The sequence below is a fragment of the Lutra lutra genome, chromosome 13 (assembly GCF_902655055.1).
Source record: "Lutra lutra chromosome 13, mLutLut1.2, whole genome shotgun sequence".
In the NCBI taxonomy this organism is placed as follows: domain Eukaryota; kingdom Metazoa; phylum Chordata; class Mammalia; order Carnivora; family Mustelidae; genus Lutra; species Lutra lutra.
The window spans coordinates 69093471-69110326 of NC_062290.1; the positions used below are offsets into that span (position 1 = coordinate 69093471).

General features: G+C 35.4%; 1 protein-coding gene across 1 annotated transcript in view; it reads left to right on the forward strand.

Annotated features, from left to right (window-relative positions):
* TMEM38B (transmembrane protein 38B) overlaps positions 1 to 15577 on the forward strand; it is a 62273-nt gene extending 46696 nt beyond the window's left edge. Inside the window, exon 6 of the mRNA XM_047700602.1 lies at positions 13633 to 15577. Within this exon, the coding sequence (XP_047556558.1) occupies positions 13633 to 13848 (216 nt within the window). The 3' untranslated portion in view covers positions 13849 to 15577. The remainder of the gene's footprint in view (positions 1 to 13632) is intronic.
* The last annotated feature ends 1279 nt before the right edge of the window (positions 15578 to 16856 follow it).

A 16856-nucleotide genomic window follows, 5' to 3' on the forward strand; every position in this document is an offset into this window, starting at 1 on the left:
GACTTGTGGCACCATACCATATAGATATCTGAAGTCTCCTCCGCCCCCCCGCCCCGTGCTTACCCATTTTCCTCCCATTTGATACCCTGCCCTGCAGATCCAAGTCTGTTTAGCTTCACTGAGTTCAGTCTCTGCCACGTCAGTTTCACTTCAAGCTTTCTGCTTGAGAACTGTCCTGAGGCAGAAGTGAGGTACGTGTATGGATCACTTCATCAGTTACTCTCTTTTCATGATCAGTCTTATACTCTCTGTTGTCAGATCGTAAAAGTACTTACCTCTTTTTTTGGTCAGGTTTATGGTTTTTGGTCAGGTTTATGGTTTTTATGCCTGGAGTCTAGAACCAGTTATTCTGTCATCAAGGATCTATTTGATCCGTCTTGTCAGAGGTTTTTGTATATTGTCAGTCTTTTCAGAGGACCAATTTTTGGTTTTGTTGTTCCTCTCAATCATACTGTTTTACATTGCTGTGTCTCACGTCACAAGTTTTCACGTATGTGCTTTTACTGTCATTCAGTAAATTCCTTCTTTTTTTTTTTTTTAAGATTTAAGATTCCTTTTTTTTTAAGATTTATCCGTTTATCCGAGAGCAAGTGAGCATGCAAGGAAGTATGGGGAGAGGTAGAGGGAGAGGATAAGATACACTTCAGCAGATTCCTCGCTGAGCAAGGAGCCCGATGCAGGGCTCAATTCCAAGACCCTGAGATCATGACTTGAACCAAAACTTACAGACACTTAACTGACTGTGTCACTCGGGTGCCCCAGTTTAAATTCCTCTTAACTTACAATTAGAATTTCTTCTTTCGGGGCGCCTGGGTGGCTCAGTGGTTTAAGCCGCTGCCTTCGGCTCAGGTCATGATCTCAGGGTCCTGGGATCGAGTCCCGCATCGGGCTCTCTGCTCGGCAGGTAGCCTGCTTCTCTCTCTCTCTCTGTCTCTCTCTCTCTCTCTGCCTGCCTCTCTGTCTACTTGTGATCTCTCTCTGTAAAATAAATAAATAAAAGCTAAAAAAAAAAAAAGAATTTCTTCTTTCACCAAAAATGTTTAAGAGTGTGTTTTAAAATTTCAGAAATTAAAAAAAATCTTTTAAACTTTTAAAATCTTTTCTTTAACTGCATTATAGATGGTATACGTGGTCCGTCTGTTATTCTTGTGTTTGTTGAGACTTCATTTCCTTACAATATTGATGAGATTTTATAATTATTTATATATATGAAAAGTAAGTATATTCTTTATTTTGGAGGTATAATAAGGAGCCTGCATATATCTATACATATGCTTGCTTGTTCATTATGTTTCAAATATATAGCAACTAATATTTTCCATGTCTGATCTATTAATTTTCTTTCTTCCTGAGAGAAATGTGTTAAACTTCTTCCTCCTCCTCTTCTTGTCTCTTTCCCTCTCTCTTACCTTCCTTTCCTTTCTTCCATAGCCCAAGCAAACTGAATATTCAGTGATATTCAGCCCTTGTAGGGTCCTCATTTCTTTCAAGGAGAACTTAGTTCTACTTTGCCAGCTTTCACAAGTCATTAATGTTTGTTAAAATCCAAGTCTCACAGTAAAGAAATAGGTGCCAGTTAAGACTGTTGATGTAGGGAAAAGCACATGGGCTTTGGAAGGACATGTGAAATCCAGGTTTCACAATTTTGAGCAAGTCATTTATGTTTCTTAAGCTAGAGTTATACATATTCTAAGGGATCTATGGCTTTTTGGGGCAGTAACTGTACAAAGTCACATTATAAATGTGATATATTATGTACCATTGGTTGATCTCAGTGTCAATTATTATAAACATTTTTAAGTTAAACAGGAATATATTATGGGATAGAATTCAAAAGTCACATTTTTTAAGATGAGATAAAATCTGACATTTTATATTTGGCATGCCTTTGTTTTGAGCCCGGCCAGGTTCACTTTTTCTTTCACAAGAGTTGATTAGAGAAAAGTTTGAGAGGCATGGATTATCTTTTGGCTCCTTGGTATAAGGAGTTATGGTGAAATAGTGTTATTGTGAAATAAAACACAGGGAGACTTGAGTGGTTAAGAGTGATTAAAACTGAAAAGAGGCTGTTGGATTTTGAAATGAAGAGGTATTTGGTGACCTTGGTAAAAGCAGTTTCAGTGGACTAGTAGAGAATAGAAAAATGATTATAATAGACTGAGGTGAATAAGAGGAATTGAAGAAAAAGCATATAAACTATTTTAAACGGATTTGGAGAGAGTATAAATAGAAGTAGCTTGGGAGAGCAGTTTGCCAATATCTGACAAAGCTGAAGAGTCACATATCTTGTGACCTGTTCATTCCTTTACTAGGTATAACCTACAGCAATAGGTCTCCCAGTGTGTGTTATAGAGCCCAACTTCATCAGTATCTCTGTTAGAAAATGTTTTTGCAAAGTAGCATTTTTTTTCTTTCAGATCCGTCTAATACCCAAGCCACCAACTCATTCTTTTGTGTACTCTGATTTCTCATCCTTAGTATATGTGGTCTTTTATTCAGGGTGTCAGATCTGAAAAAATTGGGCTAAAGGATCTTATAGAGAAAATTAATCTGACTGATTGACAGTACGTTTTCCAGAAATACAAAGGATGACTTCAAAGGGCTGTTACATTTATCAAAAACTTAGGAACAAGCTCTTTAAAAAAAATTTTAAAAACCCAACTTACTAAATTTTCATACAATAAAATATACTCACTCTAAGATTACATTTTGATGAGTTTGACAAATTTATGTACATGCATAATCATCACAATCAAGATACAGAGTATGTCTGTTACTTCAGAAAGGTTTTTGTGTATTACTCCAGTAAATCCCAACTATTGCTTGTAGCTCCAGGGTACCACTTACCCAGTTTCTGTCACTATAGATTAATCTTTTTTCAAGTTTCATATAAACGGAGTCATAAACTATATATCTTTTGTGTCTGGGTTCTTTTGTTGGGCATGATGTGTTTTTTTTAAGATTTTAGTTGAGAGCACAAACTCGAGTAGGGAGGAGGGGCAGAGGGACAGGCAGACTCCCTGCTTAGTGGGGAGCCCAACATGGGCTTGATCCCAGGACCCTGAGATCATGACCTGGCCAAAATCAAGACTTGGCCTTTTAACCAGCTGAACCACCCAGGTGCCCGTGTTCAGCGTAATATTTTTGAGATTTGGATATTGTTGGATATTCCTTTGTATTGCTGAGTAGCATTATACACCCCCGTTTGTTTATCCAGTTATCTGTTGACAGATTTTGGATTGTTTCTAGTTTTTTATTTTTCTATTAAGGTTATTATGAATAAAGTTGCTATAAACACATGTGCTTCGTGTGGACATGTATTTTCATTTCTCTTGGATAAATAACTAGGAGTGGAATTACTGGGTCGTATGGAAAGCATATGTTTTGTTTAATGTTTAAAGAAACTGACACACTGTTTTCCAAAATGGTTGTACCCATCAAGCATTACTGCCAGCAGTGTAGGAGAGTTCCAGTTGTTCTACATCCTTGCCAATATTTATTACTGTCAGGCGTTAGCTGTTTCCAGTATATGTGGTGGTATCTCCCTGTAGGTTTTTTTGTTTTTGTTTTTTTTACAGTTCTCTGATAGAAATTTGAGCATCTTTTCTTGTGCTTATCGGCCATTTATATTATTATTGTTAACCAGTGTTTGTTCAGTCTTTGCCCATTTTTGAAATTTAGATGGTTTATCTTCTTATTGAGTTGTAACAGTTCTCTGTATATTTAGGATACCAATCCTTTATGACATACATGAATTGCAAATATTTTCCTCCTACTTGGTAGCTTTCTTTTTTATTTCATTAAGATTGTCTTTAGAAGAGAGGTTTTTAATTTTGATGAAGTTCAACTTATGAAATTTTCCTTTTATGGCTCTGCTTTTTTGTGTACTATGTAAGTAATTCTTCCATACCTATCCCAGGGTTGTGAGGATTTTTCACCTGTATTTTCTTCATACAGTTTTGCCTTTATATTTAGGTATGTGATCCATTTCAAATTAAGTTTTATGATTGGCAGGGTGCCTGGGTGGCTCAGTGGGTTAAACCCCTAACTTTGGCTCGGGTCATGATCTCAGGGGTCCTGGGATCAAGTCCCGCATCGGGCTCTCTGCTCAGCAGGGAGCCTGCTTCCCTCTCTCTCTCTCTCTCTGCCTGCCTCTCTGCCTACTTGTGATCTCTCTCTGTCAAATAAATAAATAAAATCTTAAAAAAAAAAGCTATTAAAAAAAAGTTTTATGATTGGCATAAGATAAGGATCAGATTTATTTTTTCCATGTGAACATGAGTTTGTTCCAGGACTATTTGTTGAAAAGACTCTCTTTCCCTCATTGAATTATGTTGGCACCTTTGTTGAATATCAGTTGCCCTTTTATGTGTGGGTCTATTTCTGGACTATATTCTGTTCCGCTGATTTATATGTCTATCTTTAACCAATACCAAATTATCTTATATAACTATAATTTTATAATAAGTCTTGAAATCAAATAGTGTAAGTACTTCAAATTTATTCTTTCTCAAGATTTCTTTGTATATTTTAGGTATTTTACATTTTCATCTAAGTGTTACAGTTAGCATGTCACTTTATAGAAAAAAAACCCAACAAGGCTTCTAGAATTGTGATTGAGATTGTGTTGTGTTTATAGATCCATTTGGGAGAAATAATATCTTAAAAATATTGAACCTGCCAGTCTATCAATATGATATATTTCCTCTGTTAATTTAGGTCTCCTTAAATTTTTGTGTTTTCGTTGTTTTACATATATTTTGTTAAACTTACCCTGAAGTAGTTAATATTTTTGGATGCCTTTATAAATAGCAATTTAAAAATGTTCAATTTTACAGTTTACATTGTTTATATATAGATTTATGGTTGATTCTTGTTTTTCATGTATCCTGTGACCTTTCTAAATTTACGCATTATTTCTGGTATATTTTGTGTAGATTTCTTAGTATTGTCTACAAATGCAATCTTGTGTATAATTTTTTCCTTTTTCCTTTTTTTTTTTTTTAAAGATTTTATTTATTTGACAGAGAGAAATCACAAGTAGGCAGAGAGACAGGCAGAGAGAGAGGGGGAGGAAACAGGCTCCCCGCGGGGCAGAGAGCCCGACTCGGGGCTCGATCTCAGGACCCTGCTGGGATCATGACCTGAGCCGAAGGCAGAGGCCTTAACCCACTGAGCCACCCAGGCACCCCTCCTTTTTCCTTTTTAATAGATACTGTTTATTTCTTTTTAATTGCCTTATTGTCCTGGCTAGAACCTCCAGTACAATGGTGAATAGAAATGGTTAGTGAGAGTAGACATCTTTGTCTTGTTCCTAACCTTAGTGGGAAGACATTCATCATACATTAATATTGATATGAGCTGTAAGTTCTTATCAATATACTTTATCAGGTTGAGGAAATTCCTTTATATTCCTAATTTGGTGAGAATCTTTATCACAAAGTGGTTTGGAATTTTGTTAAATGCTTTGTTCTGGATTGGTTGAGGTGATTATATGGTTCTTTTTTTCCTGTATTCTGTTAATATATTAGATTACATTGATTTTAAGAAATGTTGTATCAACCTTTCATTTCTGTGAAAAACCCCATTTAGCTATGATGTATCCATTTTGTATATTGCTAGATTCAATTTGCTGATACTTTGAAAAGACTTTTTTCCAGTGTGTTCATGAAGGATATTGGTTTGCAGTTTTCTTTGTAATTTCTTTGTCTGATTTATATATCAGCGTAACACTTGGCTTATTAAATAAGTTGAGAAGTGTTCAATTGTCTATTCTCTGAAAGCATTTTTGTAGGTTTGATACTGTTTCTTGGTTCAGTGTTTGATATAAGACTATTTTCTATTTTACTTGTGTTCACTTGGTAAGTTGTATTTTTCAAGGAATTTGCCATTTTGCTTAAATTTTTTATTTCATTGGCATGAAATTTTCCTGGCACTTCTTTGTTACCCTTTTAATGTCTGTAGAATTTGTAGTCATGTCCCTGCTTTAGTTCCTGGTATTGGTCATTTGTATCTTCTTTTTAAATCAGTCCTACTAAATGTTTATCAATTTCATTGTTTGTTGGAAAGACCCAGCCTTTGGTGTCATTGTTTTCTGTTTGACATTTCACAATTTCAGGTCTATAGTATGTCCTTCCTTGTACTTACTCTGGGCTTTCTTTATTCTTTTTCTATAAACAAAAGGTTGATAAGTTTGACTCTAACACTTTTTGGAAAAGTTGCATGGAAGAAAGCACCATGGACAAAATAAAAAATACAGCTGTCAAATTGTGACGGAAGTACTTGTGACATATATCACAGAGGCTTATCTATGTAATAGTAACAACTTCTTAAAAATTAAGGGATACAGGGCCAAAAACCTGATAGAAGAATTAAAAGGAAGCTGTCAACAGACAATTCACACAGAGAAGATACGATATCTTTCAAACATGTGAAAAGATATGCAACACTCATCATTTGAGAAGTTAATTAAAATAACACTCAGATATCATTTCTCATTTATCTGGCTGGCAAAATTTGAAAAGTCTGGCTCCGTGTTCTATCTATAATGCTATGGAGAATCAGGTACTTTTGGAATTTTTTGCTTTCAGTGTTTTTTGGATATTCTTTCATGTTTGTTTTTCTCTTCAACTTTTTTCCAGCTATTTTTACATATTGGTATGAACTTTAATAGCAATTTGTCTTGGGATGCCTGGGTGACTTAGTGGGTTGGGGCCTCTGCCTTCAGCTCAGGTCATGATCCCAGGGTCCTGGGATCGAGCCCCACATCGGGTTCTCTGCTCAGCAGGGAGCCTGCTTCCTCCTTTCTCTCTGCCTGCCTCTCTGCCTGCTTGTGATCTTTGTCACATAAATAAATAAAAAGATCTTTTAAAAAATAGTAATTTGTCTTAACTACAAAAAACTTGTTGGCATTTTTTCAATTGAGATTGTATTTAATTTATAAATTAACTTAAGGAGGCAGTTATATTACATAGAGAAACAGAGTGAGACAGGAATGAGGATAGAACTATGAGATTCTTTAATACTTAGAGAAGGAAGATTCAGAATGGGAAACCGGAAAGAAGTTGTTAGACAAGGGGAAAACCAAGATACAGTTTTAGGAAGAATAGACTCTAGTGAGTTGTGCTGAATGCTGTTGAGAGGTGTATTCAGATAGTATGTTAATGAAAACATGAATGAGGGACAGTGTTATTAGGCCCTCTGAGGGATACATATGGGCATATCAACTTGGAATAAGACCCAGACTCTATCCTTAAGATATTATGAAGAGAAATGTCAGAAAGAGAAATATGAGACATACACACTCTACTTTTATTTTTTTTTAAGATTTTATTTATTTATTTGACAGAGATCACAAGTAGGCAGAGAGGCAGGCAGAGAGAGAGAGGGGAAGCAGGCTCCCTGCCAAGCAGAGAACTGGATGCGGGGCTTGATCCCAGGACCCTGAGATCATGACCTGAGCCGAAGGCAGAGGCTTAACCCACTGAGCCACTCAGGCGCCCCTACATTGTACTTTTAAACTTTGAGGATAGGGATCACATTTGTTTCATTTATCACTGTATCCCTGGCAGTTTGTTTAGTATTTTAGTAGATTTTGTTTATTTATTTATTTAAATTCTTTTTAAAAATTAATTTATCTATTTATTTGACAGAGATCACAAGTCGGCAGAAAGGCAGGCAGAGAGAGAGGGGGAAGCAGGCTCCCTACTGAGCAGAGAGCCCAATGTGGGGCTCCATCCCAGGACCCTAAGATCATGACCTGAGCCGAAGGCAGAGGCTTAACCCACTGAGCCACCCAGGCACCCCAAGTAGATTTTAAATATATATTGAGTGACTGATAAATGGTCAAAGCCTCTTTTAGAGGTCTCTCTGTATTGAATTCTTCCATACTTAATTATCTAAGATTGTACTACCAGAAATGAACAATTTATTTACCCAGTTTATTGAAAAGGACATTTACAAAAATTGAAATCTTAAATTTTTAATTTATTTGACATCATCAGGTTAATAATTACTGATGCCTGAGTGAGCGACATTGCCAATGAAGAAAGCATAGATGACCAGAAAACATGGTTGAATATGCCACTTGCCATTGGGAGTTCATTCAAGGGCAAGGAGACTTTTATTGGAGGTTGTTCAAACAGCTTAATGGAGTAGACATAGGAGTTGCCCTGCAAAGAATTGGATCTGGGGACTCAGAGACAAGAAGAAGTATGTTCTGGGTGGAGAGAGAGTAATAGTGCAAATTTTGCTTATATAGATTCGTTCAGTTCATGTGAGGTAGAAATTAGGTTTATTCATTGTACTCTGTGCTAGGCTCTGTAGAGGATCTAGAAGTACATTAAGTACTGTTTGTGCCCTTAAAAAACTTAGATTGTATGTCACATTTTTCTGGACATCTTTGAAATTCTATAACATGAGGTATTACATAAAGAATGTGTAAGAGCTTTTAATAGTTTTTTTAAACCTGAATTAGTTTATATTTTAGGATATGTTGTGTATATGAGGTTGTCTTTAGGGTTTCTACTTTCTTTTCCTTCTTTCCCTTTTTAAGCAATAGACTGGGAAGTCAAATGCTATTTAATTTAGGGATTATGCTTTTTCTGTTAATAGTTTCCTAAATAAGGAGACAGTTTTATATTTTATTTGTAAAAGAATAAAGGTTCATTCCATTTGTTACCATTATATTTGTGTCACCTTGCTGAATCAAGACCTGGTAAGAGGCTGAATTCACAGAAGTTTGTCCTTGAACCTCATAAGTCTATCTTAGCAGTAATTTCTGATGCCAGCAATTCTTCTCAGCTGAGTGATGAGTCTACTGGGAGTGGAGATTCTATTAAAACACTCGACTTTGAAAAATACTGTAGTTCATGTTCTCAGGAAATACTTTAGATCCTGGCAGTCTTCTCTTTTAGTGTTTGTAAAAAAGACTTTACTGTTTTCCTGACAGTGGACAATGGTTTTTAGAATTTTTTTATTTTGTTATTGGCAGTCCATGAAGTCAAGCTATGACCAAGGTAATCATGCTAGTACACCTTATTGTAACTATTATAAAGAATAATTTAATACAAAGAAGTTCTTCTTAGATCTTACCCAATAATGACATAAATTTGTAGATGATATTCAGACTCCTTTTTTTTTTTTTTAAGATTTTATTTATTTATTTGGCAGAGAGAGAGACACACAGAGAGGGAATATAGGCAGGGGGAGTAGGAGAGGGAGAAGCAGGCTTCCTGCTGAGCAAGGAGCCCATGCTGGGCTCAGTCTCAGGATCCTGGGATCATGACCTGAGTGGAAGGCAGACGCTTAACGACTGAGCCACCCAGGCACCCCGTATTTAGACTCTTCTTACTCTATATTCTCTCTCCAGGTGACCACATTCATATTCATGCCTTTACCTTTTACTTATCTGGAAATGACTTCCAATCTGTATCTCATACTTAAATATTTGTGACCAGACCTCCATCACTGCATTTATTCTTTTATGTTCTGTAATTACTGGTTTACTCTGTCTCTGACCAGCCTCTGACTACTCTGTAAGGACTTTCAGGACAGGGACTACATTCAGTCTTTTTCTGGCAGCCAGGTATAATGAACAAGAAGAATTTTTTAAATCCTGTCAGTATTTGCTTTTAGGTTTTGTTCATGCTGTTCTGTTTTGGGTTTGCCCTTCTAGAATGTGACCCTTTTGGGGTCTCAGTTTAAATTTTGGCTGGTCTTGAAGTCCAACCTTAAGCTGGCTGCTGAAGTGTCTGATCTACTTTAAGGCTTCCATATGTTGCTGTCTGCTAGGTTTTTGAAATCTTTCCGTGTTTGCACAGTTTAGGTTTGGTAAACTTCTCCAGGGCAAGTTACGTGTGGATCTTTGGGCTTTTTTGTGGTTCTCTTCTCTTTGAGCTGTATTGCCCTCAAGTCCCAGATGCTTTGGCCTTCTCACACTGGAGCCTTTGTCTCCTTAGCCCATTTTGGACTTGGGTTTGCTGTGAATTGACACATATCGTTAAAAAGAAAAAAGGTTGAATGTGGACCTCACCTTACTCAATTAACTTTCTCTTAGGGGGAATCATAGCCCTATTAGGTTTGACCTGGTTTGTTATTCTCCACTGCCTTTTAATGGTTGTTTTGTGTATTTGTTTTTTATATTGATTTTGGTGAGAGACTGGGTTTGTTTGATATAAGGCATTTTTTAAAGTCATGGCTGGCTTGGAGCCCATGAGCATGCATCTTTTAAAAAGTTTGTTATTTTGGGGGCACCTGGGTGGCTCAGTGGGTTAAGGCCTCTTCCTTCAGCTCAAGTCGTGATCCCAGGGTCCTGGGATCGAGCCCCACATCGGGCTCTCTGCTCAGCAGGGAAACTGCTTCCTCACCCCCCACCCCGCCTACTTGTGATCTATGTCTGTTAAATAAATAAATAAATAAAATCTTAAAAAAAAAAGTTTGTTATTTTGTTTGTTTTATTGAGGGCAAAGTTACAAAACAAAATGAACTATTCATAGTATACAATTCTGTGACATTTTGTACATCCACAATGTTGTGTGTTGTGCATTTTTAATTTATCTAAATGATAGTACATTATAGCTCTTGTTCTTTGTCTCATTTTCACCTAACAGTATTTTTAAGAATTTTTCTGTATTACTTTTCTATGTATTTCTTTTAACAGTTGCACAGTATACATTTCACTTACGCGTTCTTGGTGGACACCTGTCTCCCAATTCCTCACTATTAGACAGTATTGCAGTTAGTAAGAACTTTATTCTTTTTTTTTTTTTTTAAGATTTTATTTATTTATTTGACAGAGACACAGTGAAAGAGGGAACATAAGCAGGGGGAGTGGGAGAGGAAGAAGCAGGCTTCCCACTGAGCAGGGAGCCCGATGTGGGGCTAGATCCCAGTACCCTGGGATCTAGACCTGAGCCGAAGGCAGATGCTTAATCACTGAGCAACCCAGGGGCCCCAGTAAGAACTTTGTTCTTGATTCCATTTTCCTCAACCGAATGGATTCAGTAGGGTCCTCTTGTGGAGATTTGATTCCAAAAATTTCTAATTTGATTCATTATCTTAGATCTGCTGGAGGAATTGTCTTTTGGAAATTCTTGGGCTTTTCAGAACCATTCTAGTCTTTAACATTGTCCCTTCAGATCCATTTTGGTACCAGTCTAATTTTTTGAGTAAATCTGAACATCTCTGAACACTGTGCATTTTGCCAGATAAAGAATTGGTAGCACTGGGCGCCTAGGTGGCTCAGGGGGTTAAGCCTCTGCCTTCAGCTTAGGTCATGGTCTCAGGGTCCTGGGATCGAGGCCCACATTGGGCTCTCTGCTGGAGGGGAGCCTGCTTCCTCCTCTCTCTCGGCCTGCCTCTCTGCCTACTTGTGATCTTTCTCTCTCTGTCAAATAAATAAATAAAATTGTTAGAAAAAAAATAAAAGAATTGGTAGCACTTTATGTTCCATCCTCCTATGTCTTCATTCTTTGTATATACATGTGGGAAAAATTGGATGATTAGAGACTTTCTACTCTCCCTCCTAAGGGTAGTATTCTGCAGTTTACTCAAAGTCTGTGACCTTAGATAATGATAGAATGCATTGTACTTAGTGATTGAGTTCAAAATCTGGGTGTTCCAAACTGCTTTACTGCTTATTAGTTCTATGACTTTGGGCAAGTTACTGAACCTATCAGCCTTGGTTCACATCTCTATGCTAAGAGTAATAGTGGAATAATTGTTGGGTTAAATTTAAAGAGGATAAGATCATATAGAGGATAGATCATATAGAACACTTATCAAAGTTCTGGCACATGTTAAGAGCATAGTAGTGGTTTGTGTTATTGGTTGTTTTATATAGACTGTAGATGTTATTTTATCTTCCTGTTTACTTTGAATACTAAATGTATTTTTGTGGTTATACTGCTCATTTTGCACCCCAAAATATGGTACCTTGTATTATTATTATTAATGAGTTAAGTTCTTTTGCTTTGGTTAAGTATAAACTTGTAGAGAACAGAGATTTTCAAGAATCTAGCTGAGTTTGTTTCTCCAAAAGATTAAAGAATGTATTTTCTCTAAGAAATCCATGCATATATAGTCAATTAATTTATGACAAATGGGTCAAAAATACATCATGGAGGAAGGATGGTTTCTTCAATAAATGGTGCTGGGAAAACTGGAGAGCCACATACAAAAGGATGAAATTGGACCACTGTCTTACACCATACAAAAAAATTAACTCAAAATGGATTGAAGAACCAAAACCATAAAACTCCTAGAAGAAAGTATAGGTGGTAAGCTCCTTGACATCAGTCTTGGCTATTTTTTGGATCTGACGCCTAAAGCAAAGACATCAAAAGCAAAAATAAACAAGTGGAACTACATTAAGCTAAAAAAACTGCACAGCAAATTTAAAAAAAATAATTGTACAGCAAAGGAAACTGTTAGCAATATGAAAGGGCAACCTATCGAATGGGAGAAAATATTAGCAAATCATATATCTGATAAGTGGTTAATATCCAGAATACGTAAAGAACTTATACAACTGAATAGCAAAAGAACAAACAATCCCATTAAAAAATGGATAGCTCTGAGTGGATATTTTTCCAAAGACGTACAGATGGCCAACAGGTATGTGAAAAGATGCTCACCATCACTGATAATGAGGGAATGCAAATCAAAATCACAAAGAGACATCACCTCACACCTGTCAGAATGGCTGTTATCAAAAAGACAAGAAGTAGCAAGTGTTGATGAGGATGTGGAAAAAAGGGAACCCTTGTGCACTGTGGGTGAGAGTGTTAAGTTGGTGCAACTGCTGTGCAAAACAGTATGGAAGTTTCTCAAAAAAAATTAATCGAACTACCATATGATCTAGCAGTTCCATTATGGATATTTGAAGAAAATGAAGACACTAATTCAAAAAGATGGATGCACCCCCCATGTTCATTGCAGCATTATTTATATTAGCCAGGATAATAGAAACAACCTGTCAGTTGATGGATGAAGAAGATATGATATATATGTGTGTGTGTGTATATATACATATCTATACAATGGAATATTCAGCAATAAAAAGAATGAAATCTTGCCATTTGCAACAACATGGATGGATCTTGAGGACGTTAAGCTAAGTGAAATTAGAGAAAGGCAAATACTACATGATTTCACTTATATGTGAAATCTAAAAAACAAAACAAATGAACAAACAAGACAAAACTAAATATAAGAAATAGATTGGTGGCTGCCAATCTGTTGGAGGCAGAGGGTTGGGGAGGTGAAATCGATTAAGGGACTCAAAAAGTACAAATGTCTGGTTGTAAGTCATGGGGATGTAATGTACAGCCTAGTGACTATAGTTAATAATAGTGTATTACATATTGGAAAGCTGCTAAAAGTTCTCATCACACGAAAAGTATGTAACTGTATGGTGACCTATTGTGGTGATCACTTTGCAATATATGCAAATATTGAATCATGTTTTACACCTGGAACTATGTCGATTATACTCAATAAAAATCTTTTTAGAGTAAAAAATAAGAATGTGTTTTTAATCTTTCTCTCTTTTTAAATTTACATTCTCTTCTCAGTTTTGAGAAGTAGAAAACATTTGTTATTTCAATTCAAAATTGAACTTTTTTTTTCCAGATAACCATGATGATTACAGAGAATGGTACTGTGCCTTTTGCTTCTTTCGAGGATACAGTGAGTCGGATGCTGTTTGGCTGGCAGCAGCAATTTTCAACATGTGAAAAGAAAAGTGAAACAAAATCATCTTTTAATGGTACTGGCTCATCGACCTCAAAACCTATAGCTGATGCTTCAGATACTGTTAAAAAGAAACATACTAAGAAGACGGAGTAAATTTATTTTATGTGCTCTAAAGGCAGAAATTTTTTTTCTTATCTACCTGTCTGATTGTGATAAATATTTCTATGTAAATGATGTGAAATAAAGATTATATATAAGGAATGGAGGTGACAAAAAGAAAGAACTTCTTTCTATTTGAGGGAGATTGTCTCTTTCTGGATTGTAATTCGTGAGTGTTATGAGTGTATCATGTGAAATTGTTTTCCTAAGTTATATATAAAAGATTCTGTTGTGATTATTTTAATAGTTTTATATTGATAAAGAAGACTAGATTTTTTCCCTAACGTTAGAAAAAGTAAACTTAATATCATTGCAAAATAATAAAAATTAAAGCCTTTGTTTTATTTAGGTATCTTCATACACATTTTTAATTGAATCTATCTGAGCTTTAGTTCAGAAAAATTAAACTTATACTTAATATTACTATTATAATTCCTAGATATGGAATACAATTCCTGTTTAACTTTGAGAACTGTGAAACGTAAACCTTACCTAAACCACTTTATATTATGAATGAAAATAAATGACTAGTTTTTATTTCAGATATAAACATTGTATTTTTTAGCCCATATAAAGTGGAAAATATTTAAAATTTATTTAATTTTTTAAACAGTAGTATTTTTCAGCAAGAACAGAGTATTGGTATGAGTCTCAATCTGAAGTCTATTTCATGCCCTTGTTTATAGTGTTCCTTTTTCTCCAGAGAAAATCAGGGGTATAATTTTTAATAAATTACTAAGCCCATGTTTTGCTTTGTAAGTTTCATTGTAGGAGCTTATTTTTTTCTCTCTTAAAACACATTCATTTTAACTGTGAAAGAAATTACTGTCAGCATTTCACATATTCTTAACTTTTTTCTTTTCTTAGCTGGTCTGGATACATTGATGGTAGTATCTTTAATGATTCAGCATTTCAGTTTAAAATATAACAAACATATGCAAATTAGTAAGAGACTTTTCAGTTTTCTAGTTGAATGTCTCTTACTAATTTGCATATGTTTGTTATATTTTAATCTACATGTACATATATTATTTTATTTTAAATTAAAACTAATTACCCTTATGTGGAAATGCTCAGTTGTAATGAGAATTGTTCTTGAGCATTTGATATTAACCAGCTAACCAAGAAGAAACATAAACTAAAACCTCATATGAAGAATGATGTTAAGTCTGTCCTTATTGGCAAAAAAAAAAAAAAGAAGAAGAAGAAGAAGAAAGGGTCCTAAGTAATGTTAAACTGTCTTGCTTTATTTCATAGCTTAAAAATCTAGTTACAATTTTAAAACACTGAGAAAAATATGTTTTTTTTCAACCAAGACAATGAATCTACCTGCAAAGAGTTAGTATGTACATAAGTCATTTGGGGATGGCATAGAAGTACTCAAATCACAGTGAAGTTAGAAATTTAAAAAAAATGTTTTTTAATATAAACACCAGCAGGGTACTATGCTTTTACTTGTTAAATCAAAAAAGATTTTTTAGGGGGAGGACCTTTGATAGCTTTGGGATGCTAAGAAGTTTATTTTCAGTATTGTATCAGAAAGCATTAAATATTTGGGTTTTGTATTATATTTGATACTCTCGTAGTTAAAAACTTTTCAGAATTAACATGGTACTAATTATTGAATTAGCTTTGAAGTGTGGGTTTAACTGTAGTTGAAATGGTAGGAGTGTTGTTTTACACTTGTATTAAAGACAAATTTATTAAAATAAGTTATTTAGCACCAATGGAGTATTACATTATTTTTATTTTTTTGTTTTATATTTTTCTTGGGTTAGGAGTTCAGAACTCCTCTGGCATTTTGACTGATATACAGCATATATCCAATGATTACTGTCTAAATGGAATATTGGCACAAACTTTATTAATTTAGATGTGCATCCTGGAACCTTCAATTCAAGGTTCTTAGAAAAAAGCTACTGGAGAACATGGCTTAGACTTGAAACCTCCCACTCAAAATCTACTCATGTTACCTAGACTAGAGAGTTCACTAGGTTTGCAAAGCAAATTGTTTAGACTTCTTTCCCAACATGTAGCATGTGTGAGGCCTATGGGCCTGTTTCACACGGCCAGTCCTAGGTAGCAGTGAGAAAGTCAAGACCTGGTAGTTCTCTTTAAGTAACAGGAGACAAGATGCTGGTAAGAACATGGGCTGACTTAGTTCAGTGGTTTCACCTTCTAGTGAAATGTGGCCAAATTAATATCAAACTTTGATTTATCAGATTATTCACTCTTCTTCGCTGAGAGAGTAAGGGGAGGAGAGGGCTCAGATATGTAGAGTAGTGGATTTCAGTGGAAATTCCAGCTTCCCTCTAGGCAGAGACCAAAAGGTGGATATAAGAGAAGAAGGGAGAGATTCCTCCTCTACTGTATTTCTTTTCCATTTCTTTGAGGCCAGACACTTCAATCTACCTCAAAGCTCAAATGGATTGTGGTTGAGTGATATGTTGGAAATGGAATAATGTGTTCAAGAATACTTTCCTTTTCCCCACTGTTCTCTTAGAGTTTACATTCCACTGGTGGAGAGTCTCACAATAAACAAGTGTGTTCTTGTGGTGATACAAAAGGTTATGAATAAATATTAAGGAGGACACAGAATAGAAAGTGAGGGACTTGGGGGTGTTTGTTGAAATAGCATTGTTAAAGAAGGCCTTTCTGTTAAAATTGCATTTTAGCAGAGACATGAAGAACACATGAAGGAGCAGGCCAGGCAGATATCTGGGTAAGTACGAGGGTCATTCGGTTTCTTTACATACTTGAGTTAGATTATGTATTTTTTCCTAAAAAATTTTGAATTTGCTTTTCTTAAGTATGATTTTACTCTTGTGGTTTTTAATATTTTTAATTTGTTTTTATTTTTACATTTTTTTCTCTTGAGTAAAATTTGCATACAGTGAAGTGTACAGATTGTAAGTGTACACTTAAATAGTTTACAAATCCATTCTCATCAAACTTCTATCAAGATATAGAACATTATCAGCACCTTGGGAATATCCCTTCCA